The sequence below is a fragment of the Diceros bicornis genome, unplaced genomic scaffold (assembly GCF_020826845.1).
Source record: "Diceros bicornis minor isolate mBicDic1 unplaced genomic scaffold, mDicBic1.mat.cur scaffold_158_ctg1, whole genome shotgun sequence".
In the NCBI taxonomy this organism is placed as follows: domain Eukaryota; kingdom Metazoa; phylum Chordata; class Mammalia; order Perissodactyla; family Rhinocerotidae; genus Diceros; species Diceros bicornis.
In genome coordinates this window covers 274,141-293,979 of record NW_026691064.1, presented here as the reverse complement: position 1 = coordinate 293,979, position 19,839 = coordinate 274,141, and the positions used below count along the sequence as shown (strand labels likewise).

Sequence of the window (19,839 nt, the reverse complement as noted above, 5' to 3'; positions counted from 1 at the left end):
TGTTTCTCTGCTCAGAAATTACCAGTGACTCCTTAGTTTCCGCAGAATCCAGTTCTGTCTTAGTCTGGCGTGCAGAGCATACTATGATCTGGTCAAGTTCTCACCCTGCTTTCCCCAGTTGTCTTCTAAATATAGCAAGTCCCTCCTGACTCAGAGCATTGCCTTTGTTTGGTCCCTCTCAATGGGTTTCTGACTCCACGGCTCCCTCCCATCTTACATTTTCCACGAGGCCTCCCTATTGCTTCCGCTTGTAATCCAGGTTGAGCAGTCCTTCCTTTTAACTCGAGTGCTTCTCGCTTGTGATATTTGTTTGCTTAGTTAATTGCATAACACTTTATAGTCACTTAACTTCTTAAGTTTTTGTTTTTCTTGTTTTCCTTACTGGATTTTAAACAAATGGAGTTTGGGGACCACCTTTTATTATTATATTTTATTAGAATCGAGCAATTTCAGGAACCTATAAGGGAGAAAAGTAGAGTTATTGATTGTTGCAGGTGGGTTCAAAACCACTTAGATAGGGAAGGGCATGTTTGATGTCTACCTTATATATTATTATTTTCTTTCAGTCAGTGTCTGTTTAAAAAATATCTTTTATCAGTCAGCCATGACTGTCACCTACTGTAGCTATAATCATAGCTCTAACTAATTGGAAACAAAGAGTTAAATTCCATCAAGGTGAAGGATAAATAGAAGTTGTATTTCCTAAGTATAAATCAAACTCTTGGCTTATTTTTTTACCTTAATAGTTATCTTTATTTGCCTAAAATTGTGTCTTGCATGCGTTTTGAAATTGTAAGTGAACATAAGGGAATAACCTAATGAGATTTGAATAGCTTCTGTGTATCAGAAAAGTGTATTATATGTACTTTTATAGCAGAGTTATTAAATATTACAGACTATTGTTTACAGGGTGAGTTACCATCAAATCAAACTGTAGACAACCCTGTAATGTTAACGGAAATCCATTTCATCTTTAAAGAGCTTACAGCAGGGACTCTTTTCCATTGCCTTCATTTCTTCCTGTCATCTAACTGTGTTGTGATTTAATTTTAATTTCTACATTCATTTCCATTTATGTTAGAGAGATCAACCAGCTTTCACTCCTGGTGGAATATTAACCCCTCATGCCTTGGGTTCAAGAAATTCACCAGGTTCTCAAGTAGCCAGTAATCCGAGACAAGCAGCCTATGAAATGAGGATGCAGAATAATTCTGTAAGTAACTTATTTTTATGTAGCATTGAAGAGTGGTGACTTTCAGATGCCTCTTACAGTTGTGTGTGAATTTGATCACTTAGCCTGGCGTTGTTTTGTTTTATAGTTTTTCTCAATTTCTTTTGCCTTGAGATATTTTTAACTCTGTTAAATCCTTATTAATATGAAAATATCTAAATGATGTGAAAGAAAAGAACATACATGTAAATGTGGATAGCTAAGTGGCTGCAGTGTTTCTCTAATGCAGTCGGGCCACAGTGCTTCCTGCTTCCCCAAAGGTACTGGGTGGTGATGGTGCCAGAAGCATGACAGGACATCCAAATGTCTCATAGCTAGAGCAAGAGAAGAGGGTGGTTTTGCTGCCATATTTCCCCTTTTCTCCCAGGGATCAGTTATGGGCATTTTGCAGAGTAGTATTCCTCAGTTTGTCAAATACAGGTACTCCTCACTGCCTACACTCTCCCTCTCCAACTCAGACGTGGAATATATCTGAATACATATTTTAAGGTAGCTCTCATTATCCAAATTTTTTTTAGAGCTCTTTTTTCGTTGCTGGGAAAGATTTGCCCTGAGCTAACATCTGTTGCCAGTCTTCCTCTTTTTTTCCCCCTCCTCAAAGCCCTAGTACGTAGTTGTATATTCTTGTTATAAGTCCTTCTAGTTCTATGTGAACCGCCACCTCAGCATGGCTACTGTCAGACAAGTGAGGTGGTTTTGCGTCCGGGAACCGAACCTGGGCTGCCAAAACGGAGCGCGCCAAACTTTTTTGTGAGGGAGATCAGCCCTGAACTAACATCCGTGCTAATCCTCCTCTTTTTGCTGAGGAAGACCGGCTCTGAGCTAACATCTATTGCCAATCCTCCTCCTTTTTTTTTTCCCCCCCCCAAAGCCCCGGTAGATAGTCGTATGTCATAGTTGCACATCCTTCTAGTGGCTGTATGTGGGACGCGGCCTCAGCACGGCCGGACAAGCGGTGCTTCAGTGCACGCCTGGGATCCGAACCCGGGCCGCTAGTAGCGGAGCGCACGCACTTAACCGCTAAGCCACGGGGCCAGCCCTGAGCGCGCCGACCTTTAACCGCTAGGCCATCAGGGCTGGCTCGGTTGGTCCCTATTTATAAACTCAGGAACTGAATGGATTTGCCTCATGGTATTCCTCCTTATTTGAACGTTGTAATCCAGACTGCAGAAGCAAATCATCTCAGCCAGCAAGGCTATGCTCTGTTCAGTAGCTTCTTGTAATAGCAGCAGACCATGAGCTCAGAGCACCCGGCAGGGCAGCAGCAGGGGTAAGGGAACAGACCGTGAACTAATGTACACAGACAAAAGGTAATCAAAGCTATTGCTTATTTCAGGCTGGTAGGCACGAGAGAAAGAGAGAATGTTCTAGAGGGAGGAAAGATGTTATATAAGGTACAGTATCCTATGTAAACTTTTGCTATGATATATCCAAGGAAATTACATAAGTTGGGATATTTAAATTTCATTATTCTAATAGTTATCCTATTGATGCTCAAATCCTTTATCACAAGGCAACCCTATATGTGAAATTTTTGCCATATCATGAGACTGGTTGAATTTATATTCCCATAAATTCACACTTAGAAGTTTTAGGACCTTAGATTTGGAATTTGGAAACAGATTTTGCATCTTCTGAGAGAAGCGGCTGGGGTTTCTGTTGTGTTTTTTGGTCTGTTTTTCCTTTCTTGTCTTATTCCTTACACCATTAACAGAGTGGGATATGGAGAGTCAGTGAAAGGTTTTGCAGTGAGATTCTTGTGTAGAATGGAAAAAGCTGATGTCCATCATTTAAGATTATAGTGACTACCGTCCTCACAGAATGAACTGCGAGTGACTAGTATTGCTAAGACCACGTTGATGATAAAATGCTTTTTTCTTAATCTCAGGGAGGCAGGTAGGTTTAAACTTTGCCAGCTATGATTGCTTTGAGAAAGATTCCAATATTCAGGCTCCACAGGATTAGACTATATTGATTAATAATGTCTGCCATGGGAATAGGAATGGGGAGATTGGTGATTAGGTTGCTTATTTGATCCTGCCTTAATTCTCCTTGACACAGTTATTTCTACTGGAATCTTTGCATAGAGGAGTTTTCATCTAGAATGTGTTGAATTTAAGGAAATCATGAAGCCAAATGACCAGTTTATTTAAAGGAAGCCTTTACAGTTATGGATTTTTGCTGTGTTATTTTTTCTGAGCTGTTTGGGTGTGCTGGGCCCCAGTACTTGACTGGTATCTACTGATGGTCAACATGGTTAATGTTTTATTAGATAGCTTCTGTTTCCTCATAAATTTGTTTTTAAATTTTGCATTCTGAAGTGTAGTTTCATTATATTTGCGACCATTCTCAGTTTAATCAACTTTGATTGCAAAAACAGCTTTTTAAAAAGAAATTTGAATGAATTGGTATGACTCTGGTATGTTTAGGAAAGAATATTTCTGAATACTTTTGTTAGTAGAGATAGAGCAGAAAAGAGCAGCAGATCTTTAGCGTTAAAGAGCAAACACCTTCTTTTCTTCTTTTTTTCCCTTGAAGGTGTATTATTTTTGTTGTCTAAAGATAATTTATATCTTGTTTGTGAATTTGGGAAAGATTGCTTTGTTTACACCTTCTCTGTACTTAGATGATTGACAGGAACATCACTCTCCTAATTTAATCCAAATGGATTAGTGTTGTTTAAAATCTAATAGAGACGACTTCCTGAATGGTTAACCGCCATGCGCCAGGCAGGCAGCTTTGATGTTTACAGATATTGTTTCATTTACTCCTTGCTATAACCTGTAAAGAGATAGAACAGTATCGTCCCTGTTTGAAGTTGAGGCTGACAGAGGTTAAATAAATTGCCCAAGGCCATACAGCTGGTAAAGATTGGACTTGGTATTTCAGACTCAGATGTGTCTGACTGAAAATACCCATCTCATTCTCCAAGTACAACAGTGCCTTCCTGGATTTATTTTTATTCTTTGTGGTTTGTTTTTTTTTTTTTTTGGTTTTTTTTGGTGAGGAAGATTGGCCCTAAGCTATCATCTGTTGCCAATCTTCCTCTTTTTGCTTGAGGAAGATTTGCCCTAAGCTAACATCTGTGCCCGTCTTCCTCTATTTTGTATATAGGTGGCTGCCAACGAGTGTTTTAGGTCTGTGCCCGGGAACTGAACCCGGGCCGCTGAAGCAGAGGGCCCCAAACTTAACCACTAGGCCACAGGGCTGGCCCCTGTTTTCTTTTTTCTTTTCTTTTTTTTTTTTTTGATAGTATTAGCCATACAGTATCATGAATAAAATTGATATTATACATTTATTAAAGGAAAGTGTTGTGAGCTCTATGTGAAATATAGTTTTGCTTTGTTGTAACTTTTCTTGGCCTTTGTTGTGAACTACCTTCATGCTGAGGTTTTAGTTACAGTATCATTAAAATAGGCTCCTGAGTTCTTGATTTAAAAATAATTTACTTGAAATATCTAATATACTGTGAGTAACAGAAGAAAAACTTTACCATGAGAACATTTTCTGCCACTTCGGTTTTTGGTCATTTAACATTAAAGTTGCAGAACATTTTAGTTTTTGTGTGTGTGTGTGTGTGAGAAAGATTGGCTCTGAGCTAACGTCTGTTGTCAATCTTTCTCTTTTTGCTGAGAAAGTTTGGCCCTAAGCTAACATCTATGCCCATCCTCCTCTATTTTGTATGTAGGATGCCGCCACAGCATGACTTGCTGAGTGATGTGTAGGTGTGCGCCCGGGATCTGAACCTGTGAACCCCGGGCCGCTGAAGCGGAGTGTGTGAACTTAACCACTATGCCACCAAGCTGCCCCTAATTTTTTAGTTAAATATTAAAATACTTTAGGGTGCTACTATGTTCGTTGAGTTAGGTACAAAGGGAAGATAATGGTAAATTTAAAGTGGTATCCAAGTCTTTGAAATAATAAAAGCTGCATTTTTCTAAGATGACTAATAGATTTTATTTGTACAATGAATTTTAAAACAACAGGTATAAAATAGTTTAACAGATATCTGGCGGAGTCTCATTAAACTGTTGCTTTCTAGAATGGTTGTACTAGGTTGAACCACTTACATCTAACTTTATTCTCACCAGCATTGAGTATTTTATATATTAATTTATATACATATATATATATTTTTCCCCTTACAGCTTTGTTAGTTAATTGGTGGAAAGTGATCACAAATTCATAACACGAGGGAACCACCAAAGGAAGAAAATGTTCAAGTCCTATAATTAAAAAAAAAAAATCTATGAAATTAAGTTTTTCTTATTTCTTCTGAAGCAGTTTTTACCTTAATGTTCAAATTCTTTTGAGTTTAAGCGTAGGAGGCTTGGTACTATATTATTCTTTTTTGGAGAGGTAGAGTATGCCAAGATCAGTCTTTATACTTTCTAAATATATTTACCATATCTATGTAATAGCTTAAAAAAAAATGTATTACTGTGGAGCATGGTGGTAACAGTAATTGGATGTAACTTCTTATGTGAAATGAATAATTAAATCCTTCCTCTGTAATGTCATAATTGTCTACAGAGTCCTTCAGTATCTCCTAATACGAGTTTCACTTCTGATGGCTCCCCGTCTCCGATAGGAGGAATTAAGCGAAAAGCAGAAGACAGTGACAGTGAACCTGAACCAGAGGATAACGTCAGGTGAAGCCATATTTTGGTAGCACTTTGTTAGCAAATTGCTGAAATAGATGCCGTCTAATTAATGCTATTTAGCTTAGAGCAGCAGTGCCTTCAGATGCTTGCCTGTGATCTTTTTATCCACCAGTAATTAATGTGGAGGGTTAGGATAGTCAGTAAATTCCAGTGAGATGTGTAAGCTATAGCTGTTAAACCTAAGTATCTAGATTAGTATGCATGCTGGTTTTTGTCCTCCGAGCCACTTTTCCCTCTGAGACCAGGCACTAGATCGGCTAGACATGAGGTGTTTAGCTCTGTGTGATCTGAATGTTACTGTTACGAGATTAAATTTTCAAGCTGCTTAACCCAGAAAGTTCAGTTACATTTGGTTACTTGATATAGTTTGTTTTAATCATCTCAATTGAAAAGTTTCTTCTTTAAAATGAAATATGCAAAAGGCTTTCGGTTAAGAGATAAATATATTTTTAAAAACCACGAACTTGCATATGCACAACTATAGTTCATGACAGAGAAGATTCCCATTAGCTATATACTTAAAATTTATAATAGGAAAATTGGATTCTTTAATTTATACAGAAGTTTGAGATCATTATATAATAAGATTAACAGCTTCTTGTGTGATTAAATCTGGATTTGAACCCTGGGCTCAAGTGCAAAGGGCCAACAACCTCAATAATTGTAACTCATTTAGAATTTTGCAAAATGATTTATTTCAAAGTTAAACATTAGTGGTTCACAGCTCATGCTTCTTTTATAGGACGTGGATGATGTGTTTGTATTTATGATTAGAAACTTCAGAAGTGTGATGTCTGGTTCTGTATTTTCCCAACATCTTTTGATGTCAGATTCAGAGATCTGTGGTGACTTGTGATTGAGCATCTACCTGATCTGAGTTTTTATCCTCTGCTTCTGCAACTCTTGGAGTATATTTTTTGTTTTACCATGTAGCCATCATGATCAATATCAGCTTAATAGTTAACTTGATTTTTTTAGTACTTTATTGTTTAATTTTGGTGCTGAAGATAATCAAAGTAGAATTGCTTCTATCAAGAAATGCTTGGAGTTCTTAGCATTTATTTCATTAGTAGTTTCTGTAAAATAGTGATATTCAACATTATGGATAGAAGATATTTCTCCTAATTGATGTTCTGTAAATCTTTTGCGTGGGGGCAAAGTTAAAATTGGTATGGTGTAGGGGCCGGCACGGTGGCACAGCAGTTAAGTGTGCGCACTCCGCTTCGGCGGCCTGGGGTTCGCAGGTTCAACCTCTTGTCAACCCATGCTGTGGCGGCATCCCCTGTAAAGTAAAGGAAGATGGGCATGGATGTTAGCCTAGGGCCAATCTTCCACAGCAAAAAGGGGGAGGATTGGCATTGGATGTTATCTCAGGGCTGATCGTCCTCAAAAAAAAAGTAAATAAAAAAAATTGATATGGTGTATTCTGAAACATGACTGCAATTAATTAGTAAGATCTGGCACATGGTAGAAAAGAGCCCTTAATGGAGAATCATCCTGACGTTCTTGATCGTTCTTGATTTTTTTTTAGTATTCTTTGGCATCTTTAAATCTTTCAGAGATTGAGAAATGAGTACTTAAAAAAATAAAGAAATATACTTTGAGTGAAAATGTGGTTTTTCACATTGTATTTTCAGTGATTAATGAAAATTTAGTGAATTGATGACCTCCTTCTAAGTTTTACCAGAACGTGTGTGTGTGTGTCCGTGTCCTTCACTTATGCCAACAACGCTTTGCTGAATGAGGGAGAAGGCCCAAGGATAGGGAGAGTAGGTATATACTTAATTTCTGCCTGGCTTCTAGATTATTCTTTTTTAAAAAAGTAATTTAGTTGACTTTCTTTGTGTAATTTAGATATACTTTAACAAACTGAGGAACTTGAACTATATAAAATATCTTCAGTATTTGCATCTTAAAATGTAGTTTTAGAATTGTTCTACAATCAAAAAAACATGTAAAACAGTATGAAAATCTGAGCAAACAAGTGTTGTGTATCTACTTTAATAAATGGTTATTCTCTTTTTTTTTTACTGTAGTTTTGTAATGATCTTTCTAGAATCAGTGTTTGAGTTTTTAACGTTTAACTATCTTTAAGTTGATAATAAATCCTGTGAGTGGACTTTTTAGAAATAATTAAATGAAGCTATGTTAATATTACTGTTTAACTCATTTACATTTTACCTGGATATTAAGTATAAATTGATTTGGATGATAAATTGGTAGCTAGTTACTGAAAGTGTATGAATTCAACATGAACTGGCTTTGCCTGATTTTTAGGCTTTGGGAAGCTGGTTGGAAGCAGCGGTACTACAAGAACAAATTTGACGTTGATGCAGCTGATGACAAATTCCGTCGTAAAGTTGTACAGTCGTACGTTGAAGGGCTCTGCTGGGTTCTTCGATATTATTACCAGGTACAAAATGAATATTTTCCTCTAAATCTCTAGTTAATCATTTTAAGAAAATAGTTATTTCTATAATAGTGTGTGTTGTTGAGCTATATTCTGAAATTGAACCCAGACTCATATTTTCAAGCTTCCTATAAAGAAATTCATTACTTTAAATAAGATTTGTTTGTAAAGCCTTTGAAGCTCCTTAGGTGTTAATATATAAACGAAGCTAATTTTTGTTATGCTAAAGAATTTCAGCATTAAATACTGTGGTTGAGAGTACTTGGTATTTAAAATTATTAAAGTTTATTGTTTTGTTTAGTTGGAATAAAAAATAACAGAGTAACTAATACACAGTCGCTAAATGACTGAACAAAGGACAAAAGCCTGGAAAATAACTGGTAAGAATTTGAAAGGAATTTGAATGATCCCATTTCCTCCATATAGTGTAGTGATGTTACATGAAGTGCATTCTCATTGGAGTAATCTGTATCTGACTTAAAGCTTTTGATAAATGAGATGTCAGATTGGTGAGCGATTAGGCGGACATATAGGGGATTGTAGCACTGATAATACCTGGTTTCGTGCTTGGGGAGTGAAGCAGATTTGATGTGACTTGGGAATAGGTGAAGTTTGTTGGAAAGTAGAAAGTAATTTAATACACTAAGTATCAATTGTAAAATATTCTCATTTCGTGTTTTACTCTGACCCTCAACATTTTTCTCCCCAAAGCTCCCAGTACCTAGTTGTATATCCTAGTTGTAAATCCTTCTGGTTCTTGTATGTGGGACACCGCCTCAGCATGGCTTGATGAGCGATGAGTAGGTCCGAGCCCAGGATTCAAACCAGCGAACCCTGGGCCGCTGAAGTGGAACGTGTGAACTTGACTGCTGTGCCACTGGGTCGGCTCTGACCCTCAGGATTTTAATTCACTAGGCGCAGAGTCAAAACTCATTTCAGGAAGGCTTCTCTTTTCTTTGAGTATAACTTACTGTTTTTTCTTTTTGATTGGTTTACTTAAATATTTTTAAAGTAAAGAGAAAGTTGTCACATGAAAATATAATAGGGAATTGTAAAATGAAACTTTTGGCTCTGTTACTCTCAGTCACTCTTCTAGTGATGTCCCTTACCCACCTGTACACTCAGTGAGTGTCAGCTGCAGTTGTTCTTCATTTTATGTGATGATAGCAGCTCTCGAGTTGGAAAGAAATGTCACCAAACACATTTTAAGGATAAAAATCTTCACCAAATTGTGTTTGTTAGTATAAAGTTTGGTATTAAGTACTGATTATTAAAGATGCTTTGCAGTATTTTTTAAATCAAGGAGCCGTTGATACGCAGTAAAAGTTTAGATTTAATCCAAACATCTTTGAGGACTCATGGAAAAAAATTAATACATGGAATATGTACCAGAAGTCATATGTTTTATCAGTAGAATATTATAGGTTGATAGTTTAATTTTTTTTGTCTTTACCGTGTCCATCATTAACATAGATTTGTTTTTGTTGTTGTTTTCTGTTTGTTTTTACTGATTTTAGGGCTGTGCTTCCTGGAAGTGGTATTATCCATTTCATTATGCACCATTTGCTTCAGACTTTGAAGGTGTTGCAGACATGCCTTCTGATTTTGAGAAGGGTACTAAACTGGTAAGCTTGAGTATTTAGAGCCATAACATTTGTAGAATTTTGGCTTAGATAAAAATTGTGTCTTATCTTAAACTTTTTTTCTTTCTTGCAGTTTAAACGACTGGAACAACTTATGGGAGTTTTTCCAGCTGCAAGTGGTAACTTCCTACCTCCATCGTGGCGGAAGCTCACGCGTGATCCTGTGAGTGTCTTAGTTTTTGAGTGTGTTGATAACTGGATTTTTGTCGTACATTTTGCTAGCACTAGTCACAATTGCTTTTGCATCTTATAGTTACAATAGTGAAGTCCAGAAACAAAGTAAAAGTATTTGGATTCTTCTGTATATTTTTTGCTACTTTTTTTTCCCTGCTTTCCTTGGCCATCAGTACCCTACCCAGTAAATAAAATTGATGTGTGTTTGGGAGAAATTCTTATAACAGTCATTTTGTTCTCAGCATACCTGTAAGTCCTTATTTTTATTGGTTCCAGCCATGTGTGGTGGGTACCAGAGCATGAAGGCTGGTTTACCTGCAGTCACCGCTGCGTGTGTTTTGTGTCCTAGCTAGAAAGAGTGACACCCAGCTGAGAAGTAGGAATTATTAGAGTTAATAAACTCTTCACTGTCTTGGGCCCACAGTCGTCAGTTCTAAAATTCTTTTATAATAAGGCCTTTTTATTTTCATCTTTTAAAATAAAATTGTGAATTTTGTTTTTACTAGGCCCGGGATTAGTGACCTGATATCTTAATAACATTTTTTAAAAGGAATGAAACTTCATTTTCTTATCAGGCCTGATAACTTGAATGAAAGTTGTATCAAATTCTTTATAACAGAAATATGTGACTTTTGTTTTGAATCTTTGCTTTTCTCCCTGATACAGGATTCTAGTATAATTGACTTCTACCCTGAAGATTTTGCTATTGATTTAAATGGGAAGAAATATGCCCGGCAAGGTAAAATTTAGACATTATTCCTTTTTGTTAAAATAATTTTCTTCTTTTGGTAAACTGTAAGCAGACATGATTTATGGGATGAAAGAATTTCTGTAAAAGATAAGTATTTTAAAGATTATATGTGAAATTTTGATATTTGTTCATCTAACCTGGGAGTAGCAATGATTAACAGTAATTTTAATAGTAGCATTTTGATAAACAGTAAATTGAGTTGAGATAGATTAATGATTATATCTTTTGTCTCCTTTGTGATTAATTAATGGGATGTGGGACATGCTCCTTCCATCAGTAGCTCATTGACACCTTGTGAGGTTGCTGAGAGTTGTAGAAACATGAAGTGTCCATGTGGAGATTCACTTATACTCCGTGGAAACTTTTGAAACAAGTATTAGAAATTTAGTTTAAATACTTGGCATTAATCATTACTTAAAGTTTATTTATTATTTACATATCTATTTTCTCATTCCTTCTGTTCACAGTTTTTGTAAGAATGACAATATAAAATTAGTACTAAATTTAAGGTACTGTTGATCACTCACCAAATGTGTGATGATGACTGAATGTAAAACACAGTGGAGAAGTCTCTCACACAGTGAGCCAACGATTATTTCACACCTAAGCCCCTTTCAGCAAATTATTTTAACCTTTTCTTCCACCATATATTTTTCTAGGATAATAAGCAGTTTGGTAAAATCATGTTTGCACTCTTTTTCTTTTATTATTCCCTGTGATGCAGATGACCAGTAAAATGACTCAAAGAGAACTGTGGCGCAAAGGGGGGTAAATAATAATTTATAAATTGAAAATCATTATTTTTTGAGATTTTAGGGTTGACTTTTGGTTATGTAGTAACAGAAATTTCATATTACTTTAATGGAATGATAATGAGAATTGCAGCCTATTGATCGGGGTTGTGTAAGTGTTGTGGTTTGTGGTCATATTTTGTTATATATCAGTGGATTGGGGCCTTAGGTTGTTTTTGAACGTGTTTTGTGGAGGATGTTTTGATTAAACTGGAAGGAGAAGAGACATAGGAGAATGGGAGGCAGTAAAGTAATAGTATAAATACATAAATAAGTAAATATATTTATGTAAGTGTTTGTTAAATAAATCCTCGCCTAGATTTTTTAAATAAATGAGTAAATGTATAAGCGTGCAGCTGACTTGCTGAGTGTGTCAGTGTGGTGTGAATCATCCAGAGGAAAAGGAAGGCGTGCACAACAGTTACAGTGTCTCCACGTCCTTGCCGAGATTTGTTATTTTCTGATTTTTGATAGTAGCCATCCTAATGGGTGTGCAGTGGTGATCACTGTGTTTTTGCTTTCCATTTTCCTAATGATTAGTGATGTTGAACCTTTTTTTCATGTGCTTATTGGCTATTTCTGTCTCTCCTTTATTATGTTGAGGTACTTTCCTTCTATACCCATTTTATTCAGAGTTTTTATCGTAAATGGATGCTGTATCTTGTTAAATGCTTTCTCTGCATCTATTGAGATGATCATGTGATTTTTATTCTTCATTTTATAAATGTGTATTATGTTGATTGATTTGCGAATGTTGAACCATCCCTGCATACCTGGAATCAATCCCACTTGATCACGGTGTATAATCTTTTTAACGTATTGTATGAGATTTGCTAGTATTTTGTTGAGGATTTTTGCATCGATGTTCATCAGTGATATTGGCCTGTAATTTTCTTTTTTTGTGTTGTCCTTGTCTGGTTTTGGTATTAGGGTAATGTCGGCTTTGTAGAATGAGTTAGGGAGCTCCCCCCCCCCCCTCCATTTTTTGAAACAGTTTGAGAAGGATAGGTATTAAGTCTTCTTTGAATGTTTGTTAGAATTCACCAGGGAAGCCGTCTGGTCCTGGACTTTTATTTTGGGGGAGGTTTTTAATTACTGTTTCCATCTCCTTACTGGTGATTGGTCTGTTCAAATTCTCTATTTCTTCTTGATCCAGTTTTGGAAGGTTGTATGATTCTAAGAATTTATCCATTTCTTCCAGATTGTTGAATTGGTTGGCATATAGCTTTTCATAGTATTCTCTTATAATCTTTTGTATTTCTGAGGTGTCTGTTGTAATTTCTCCTCTTTCATTTCTGATTTTACTTATTTGTGCCTTCTCTCTTTTTTTCTTGGTGAGTCTAGCTAAAGGTTTGTCAATTTTGTTTATCTTTTTAAAGAACGAGCTCTTGGTTTTATTAATTTTTTATATTTTTTTTTTAGTCTCTATTTCATTTATTTCTGCTCTGATTTTTATTATTTCCCTTCTTCCACTGATTTTGGACTTAGTTCTTCTTTTTCCAGTTTCTTTAGGTGCATTGTTAGATTGTTTATTTGAGATTTTTCTTGTTTGCTGAGATTAGCCTGTTTTGCTATAAACTTCCCTCTTAGAACTGCTTTTGCTGTATCCCATAAGTTCTGGCATGTCGTATTTTCATTTTCATTTCTCTCCAGGTATTTTTTGATTTCTTCTTTGATTTCGTCATTGACTCAATTGTTGTTCAGTAGCATTTTGTTTAATCTCCACGTATGTGTGGCTTTTCTGATTTTCTTCCTATAGTTGATTTCTAGTTTCATCCTGTTGTGGTCAGAAAAGATACTTGGTATTATTTCAATCTTCTTAAATTATGGAGACTTGTTTTGTGGCCTAATATGTGATCAGTCCTGGAGAATGTTCCATGTGCATTTGAAAAGAACGTGTATTCTTCGGTTTTTGGATGGAATGCTCTGTATATATCTACTAGGTCCCTCTGTTCTAGTGTGTCATTTAAGGCCAATGTTTCCCTATTGATCTTCTGTTTGGATGATCTATCCATTGGTGTAAGTGGACTGTTAAAGTCCCCTACTATTATTGTGTTACTGTCTATTTCTCTTTTTATGTCTGTTAATAATTGCTTTATATATTTAGGTGGGTGCATAGATATTTAGAAGTGTTACATCCTCTTGTTGGATTGCTCCCTTGATCATTATGTAATGCCCTTCTTTGTCTCTTTTACAGTTTTTGTTTTAAAGTCTATTTTGTCTGATATGAGTATTGCTACCCCAACTTTCTTTTCATTGCCATTTGCGTGGAGTATCTTTTACCATCCCTTCACTTTCAGTTTGTGAGTGTCTTTAGGTCTGAAGTGTGTCTCTTGTATGCAGCATGTATATGGGTCTTGTTGTTTTATCCAATCAGCCACCCTATGCCTTTTAATTGGAGCATTTAGTCCATTGATGTTTAAAGCCTTACTATAAATTCTTTAAGGACATTGTATGATTAGTTAATCCTGTATATTTTCTACAAGACACTAACTTCATACTGGGAAAATTAAGGAATCAATTTCAGGAAAGTCGAATTTTGGTCTACATAAATTAGCTTTCATGACAATACTGAAAGTGATTTCTCTGTGTAGTGCAAGTGTGATTGAAAAAATGACAATTGCATCCTAGCTGTGTACGACATAGAATTCTTGTAAAGTTGTTCTTTGGTTTGTAATTGTAGTGTTGTTTCTCTGTCTTTTTGATTCACTGTCAATATCATTACTCAAAATAACAGCAATGAAACCAACCACATTCCCATTGGGCATAATTAAGTCTGCCATTGTAGTTTATGAACATGTTACAACAATGCCGTATCTTTTACTGTTGTGATTCATCAAGTACCTGTTTATAGCTCTGTCATTTCTTTCATTATATGTTAGCTTTTGAGTAAATTTCTGTCATTTATTCTACAGCCAAGACTAACCCAGTGAGGTAGTTTGGAAGCAACCATTCTTTCAGAACTGATAGCTTGGCTTTGTTCTAAGACATTAGTTGGTGACATTTTTGCAATAAATGTTTTATTACTCTTGAGTGATGTTGTTGAAGTTTGATTAAAAGTCAAGGACCCTGTCAAATAAAGAAGGCTTTCTGTGGGGCTGAAAATAGAGTGTGTTACCCAGGAAGCTTAAGATAAAGCATAAACTCTTTCGGAACAGATTAGAATCACGTTGTGTGAGTTAAAATCATGTGTTATATGAAAGTTACAAGAAGATAAGTGTGTCTGTTTGAATGAAATGTTTGAGGACAATCAGTCTAGTGTGTGTATATTCCACAAACTCATGTTTGTGTGAAATATAAGGTTTTAGAAACTTTGTAACAATTCTCCACAGTATACATGTCAGCAACACTACTGCCTATGGATAGAAGAGAGAATGAATTCAATAGCTTTGCCTCAGGTCAGCCACCTAACACAGAAGTTGGTGATTAAGAAAACATTTTTAACATCTTACCTTTAGGAAGGATCTGTGCTAATTTCCTCATTTTTCATATCATCTTTAGATGCTGCCCAAGATGATTAATTCAGGGCTGGAAATTTAACTATGTAATTTAAAGCCATAGAGGCAACCACTGGGCTAACTCAAATAAGTAGTATAAGGTGAAGGGGAGACAGATAGATGAAGTAAGGTAGGTGCCCTCTCCTCATCTCTCATGGTGAGGAAACGAGGGGAACTTTCAGGCCTTTATAAGTAAAGAGAGACAAATAAACATATTATGAAGAAGGTAACCAGTAAAATAACTGAAAATAAAAACTGTTGAAATACCTGTTTTTAGGAGTATGGGGCTAGAAGGTCAGATTTGAGAAAAAAGACCTTACCTTTTCACTCTTAACTTTCGTATTGTTTGAATTTATTTTTTCATGTGTATCTTGTATCTTTAGAAAACAAACTCTCCTTTGTGTTTCCATTCCCCATTCTCATGGTCTATACGTTTTATATTCACATGAAGCTTTACCCAAATCTCAAATCGCTTAAATCCTTCCATCTTTTGATAAGAATGAGCCATCTTGTATGACCTTCAGAGCATTTTCACTGGGTTTTGTGCCCATGCCAGTCGTCTGGGTGGGACCGTCTACACTGTGCCTACACTGGCAGTTTGAGGGCTTATTGGAATAAAATAGCTGTTATAGAATGTGATTCCAAAGGTTAGAACAAAGATCTTCATGCAAATGTAAGAAGAAGAGAACAATCAGAGTTGTTCAAAGATGGGATAAATTACTTCGAGAGGGGCTGAAGACCTGTCACTGGAAGGTTCGGCTTAGGGTCAGTGGCATTACCATCATTCATACAGTGGAAAGTGAGATAAAATTGTGGCTGAATTTCTGCCTTATCCAGGTACAAGGCACATGCAGGGAATCTTCTCTTTTTTTCTTTCAATATGTAGAAGAGGATGTAGTGAAGAGCCTCTAGGGTAGTGTTTCTCCATGTATCATCCATAGACCCCCTAAATGAGAATCAATGTGGAATGTTTGGAAGTTTCTGGGCCCCCAAATGTACATGTGCATTCCTCAGAGCCTTTTGAGTCCTGGGAATCTTAACTTTTTTTTTTTTTTTTTTAATGTTTTAATGGTTTCTAACATTGTGAAATTTGGGGTTGTACATTTTTGTTTGTCCATCACTATATATATGACTCCCTTCACCCCTTGTGCCCACCCCCCACCCCCCACCCCCACCCCCACCCCCACCGCCCCTGGTAACCACGGTCCAATTTTCTCTGTCCATGTGTTGGTTTATATTCCACATATGAGTGAGATCATACAGTGTTTGTCTTTCTCTTTCTGGCTTATTTCGCTTAACATAATACGCTCCAGGCCCATCCATGTTGTTGCAAATGGGACGATTTTGTCTTTTTTTATGGCCGAGTAGTATTCCATTGTATATATATACCACATTTTCTTAATCCAATCGTCAGTCGAGGGACACTTAGGTTGCTTCCACTTCTTGGCTATGGTGAATAATGCTGCAATGCACATAGGGGTGCATAAGCCTCTTTGGATTGTTGATTTCAGGTGCGTTGGATAGATTCCCAGTAGTGGGATGGCTGGATCATAGGGCATCTCTATTTTTAATTCTTTGAGGAATCTGCATACCGTTTTCCATAGAGGCTGCACCAATTTGCATTCCCACCAGCTGTGTACGAGGGTTCCTGTTTCTCCACATCCTCTCCAACATTTGTTGTTTTTTTGTCTTGGTGATTATGGCCATTCTAACGGGCGTGAGGTGGTATCTTAGTGTTGTTTTGATTTGCATTTCCCTGATGATTAGTGATGTTGAGCATCTTTTCATGTGCCTGTTGGCCATCTGTATATCTTCCTTGGAGAAGTGTCTGTTCATTTCCTCTGCCCATTTTTTGATCGGGTTGTTTGTTTTTTTGTTGTTCAATTGTGTGAGTTCTTTATATATTATGGAGATCAACCCCTTGTCTGATGTATGTTTTGCAAATATTCTCTCCCAGCTGGTTGGTTGTCTGTTCATCTTGATTCTGGTTTCATTTGTCTGTTCATCTTGATTCTGGTTTCATTTGTCTTATAAAAGCTCTTTAATCTGATAAAGTCCCACTTGTTTATTTTTTCTTTAGTTTCCCTAGTCTGGGTAGGCATGTCATCCGAAAAGATCTGGGAATCTTAACTTTTAATAAGCTCCCCCAGGTGGTTCTGGTGCCCGCTAAGGTGTGAGAGTCTGTGCGTGAAAAGCAGAAACACATACAAAATTTGTGCCAGATAAATATGCTTCAAGAATGTGGCTCTTACGTGACCATCACAATGTGTGCAATGAAATAGCGTCTGGGGAGGAGAAGGTCAATGCCAAGATTTAAAAAAAAATTGTGTCCATTGTGTTTTTATAGTTTTATCTCCTCTCTTCATTTGACGTTATTTTCCTTTCACTTCATGCTATAGCGGTAGTGATGAATGCTGATGACGCAATAGTTAATCTAACCCCAGGCATTCATTTTCAGGTAATTATTTGAAACCAGAACAGCACTTAACAGCACCGACTTACCTGTTTGGGAGATTAACTAATTAAAAGCTCAAGCAAGACAGGTTTTTTTTCCCTAAACTGGTTAAGAGGAAGGAAATTAAAAAAAAGAATATTTACCTTCTGGTACTTTTCTGCCACGATTTTATAGTCTTAAAATACGGAGGGTGTTTTTGATTTCTCTGTTTTGAAAAACAGGATGGCAGATTCATATGAAATGGTGGGGGAGGCACAATTGCAAAATGAGTCATATGTATTTAGCCATATTTATTTAGAAAGATGCGGTAGATGGGGGCAATGTTTTAGACAAATTATCCAGATGATTAAGGGAAAACAAAGAAAAATTGTAAGTTTCATTAGCTAGGTATATTTTTTATACTGTCTCAAACCAATATACTTTGTGGACTGTAAATTTTAGTCCAAATTATCATTGGTCTAATAAGAGAGATTAATGAGCTGTATGCTATAGGACGAGTAATCACTCTATTGATGATTCAAAAAGAAATGCCACCATCTTGTTGTTGATACAGTGAGAGAAGATTTATTTTATTTCTTTTTTCTTTTTTTTTAGCTTGAGACAACCATCAAATCAAACCTCAGTATATTTTCCACAGTCTCACCCTTGGCCAGGTCAGTATTGAAAATGTGTCTTCCTGAGAGCCCTTGTTGCACTTGGGTGCCCGTTTACTTTTGACGCTGTGTAGAGATACATCAAAACCATCTTTTTTAAAGCAAAATCCATTTCAAACGAGTCTCCTATCTTTAAAAGTTTCCAGCCATCTTAACTGTCTAAGAAAAACTGAAATACCTGCTATGGACGGCAAGATTTTGGCTAAATTTCACAGATTATTAATCTTATGATGTTCACTCATATACTCCAGGTAGTTTGGTTGCACTTTCCCTTTTCAAATGCGCTTTTAAACTGTGTAATGTCGCTCCGCTGTCTCCGCAGAGCTGGCTGTGATATCGTTGTGTGTGAAATGATCCTGTTTATAGTTGGATGTCATCTTGTTAAATCTGGGACGTGATTAGGGGTTTTTCTGGTTTGAGAAATGTTACGATATTGTGACTATTGCCATTCATTATGTAGGTTATATCCCTTTTTTCTTTTCCTTTGAAATGAAAAGATGAGGGCTTTTAAAGTTATTCTTTAAGATGTTATGTGCTCTTTAGTAGAATCTGAAATGTAACTGTAATAAATATTCATCTGATCTACAGGACTTGCACACGGAGCTTATCACCATTTCAATTTCAAGCTTTCATTATATGCCGTTAGCACTGTCACATTGGACTGGCTCATTTTTCGCCCTTTGATAGTGACAACAAAAGATCTAGACCCGTTTTATATTTTGTAGTTATGTTCAGGCTTAGTAAAAAATCTTATAATATTCATTAATTCACGCATGCTTGTCTCATGGGGTAAGGTAACCGTATCATTTGCTTCAGTTCTCTTCCTTTTCTTGTTCAAATTCTGAAGCTCTTCTATTTCTAAATTCATTTTCTTTGGTACATCCAATTCTCTCCAGTACTCCCAGGAACAGCTGTGGGTGGTGATGGGCGATGTGTGGAGATAGTAATTCCACGCTCTGCACATCCCCCCGAGCAGCCTTATAAAACACGGGAAAGTACAGGAGAACTCTGTGGCAGATGGACTTTCAAATAGTATTCACCAAAATCTTTCCCTCTCATATCAAGAAACTTGAGCTATATACCCTACTTAGTATGCTGACATTTCACGGTTGACATCCTCCTATATTTTCCCTTTCACTTGATGGGCAGGGATGGGAATAGGGGTGCCCTTTTCAAACAAAACAAGCTTTCGTTTTTAGCATCTGTGAGTGTTGACTACAACAAATCTATTTGGCTGAATTCTACTTGTTTTCTAAATTCCTATGCTGTACACCTAATGAAGTGACTGCCAAGTGTTGGAAAAATGCTAGATAGTTCTCTAAGTGTTCCTTACCAGCTTGGCTCAACAATTGCAATATTCAAATATATATTTAGTTTAGAAATTGTTAAGAAAGGAATTTTATGCCATCTTTCCTTTCTTTTTCTCTCCAATAGTTGAGTATTTGTTTTATTGATTTAAAAACGTCACAGAAATTGGTGCTAAAAGAACTGTCGAACAGTCTGATGATATCAGATACCATGTTTAAAACATCTTGACCTTGGAAAGCATTATCTAGTTTAATTTAGGTCC

General features: G+C 36.4%; 1 protein-coding gene and 1 long non-coding RNA gene across 2 annotated transcripts in view; both read left to right on the top strand.

The window, feature by feature from the left end:
- LOC131402556 (5'-3' exoribonuclease 2-like) overlaps nucleotides 1–10,026 on the top strand; it is a 40,583-nt gene extending 30,557 nt beyond the window's left edge. Inside the window, 5 exon segments of the mRNA XM_058537239.1 lie at nucleotides 1,082–1,213; nucleotides 5,765–5,883; nucleotides 8,173–8,308; nucleotides 9,823–9,919; nucleotides 10,022–10,026. Coding sequence (XP_058393222.1) covers nucleotides 1,082–1,213; nucleotides 5,765–5,883; nucleotides 8,173–8,308; nucleotides 9,823–9,919; nucleotides 10,022–10,026 — 489 coding nt within the window.
- An 8,197-nt stretch (nucleotides 10,027–18,223) lies between these two features.
- The window catches only part of LOC131402559 (uncharacterized), an 87,450-nt gene continuing 85,834 nt past the window's right edge, over nucleotides 18,224–19,839 (top strand). The window contains exon 1 of the long non-coding RNA XR_009218768.1: nucleotides 18,224–18,269. This is a non-coding gene — a long non-coding RNA (uncharacterized LOC131402559). The remainder of the gene's footprint in view (nucleotides 18,270–19,839) is intronic.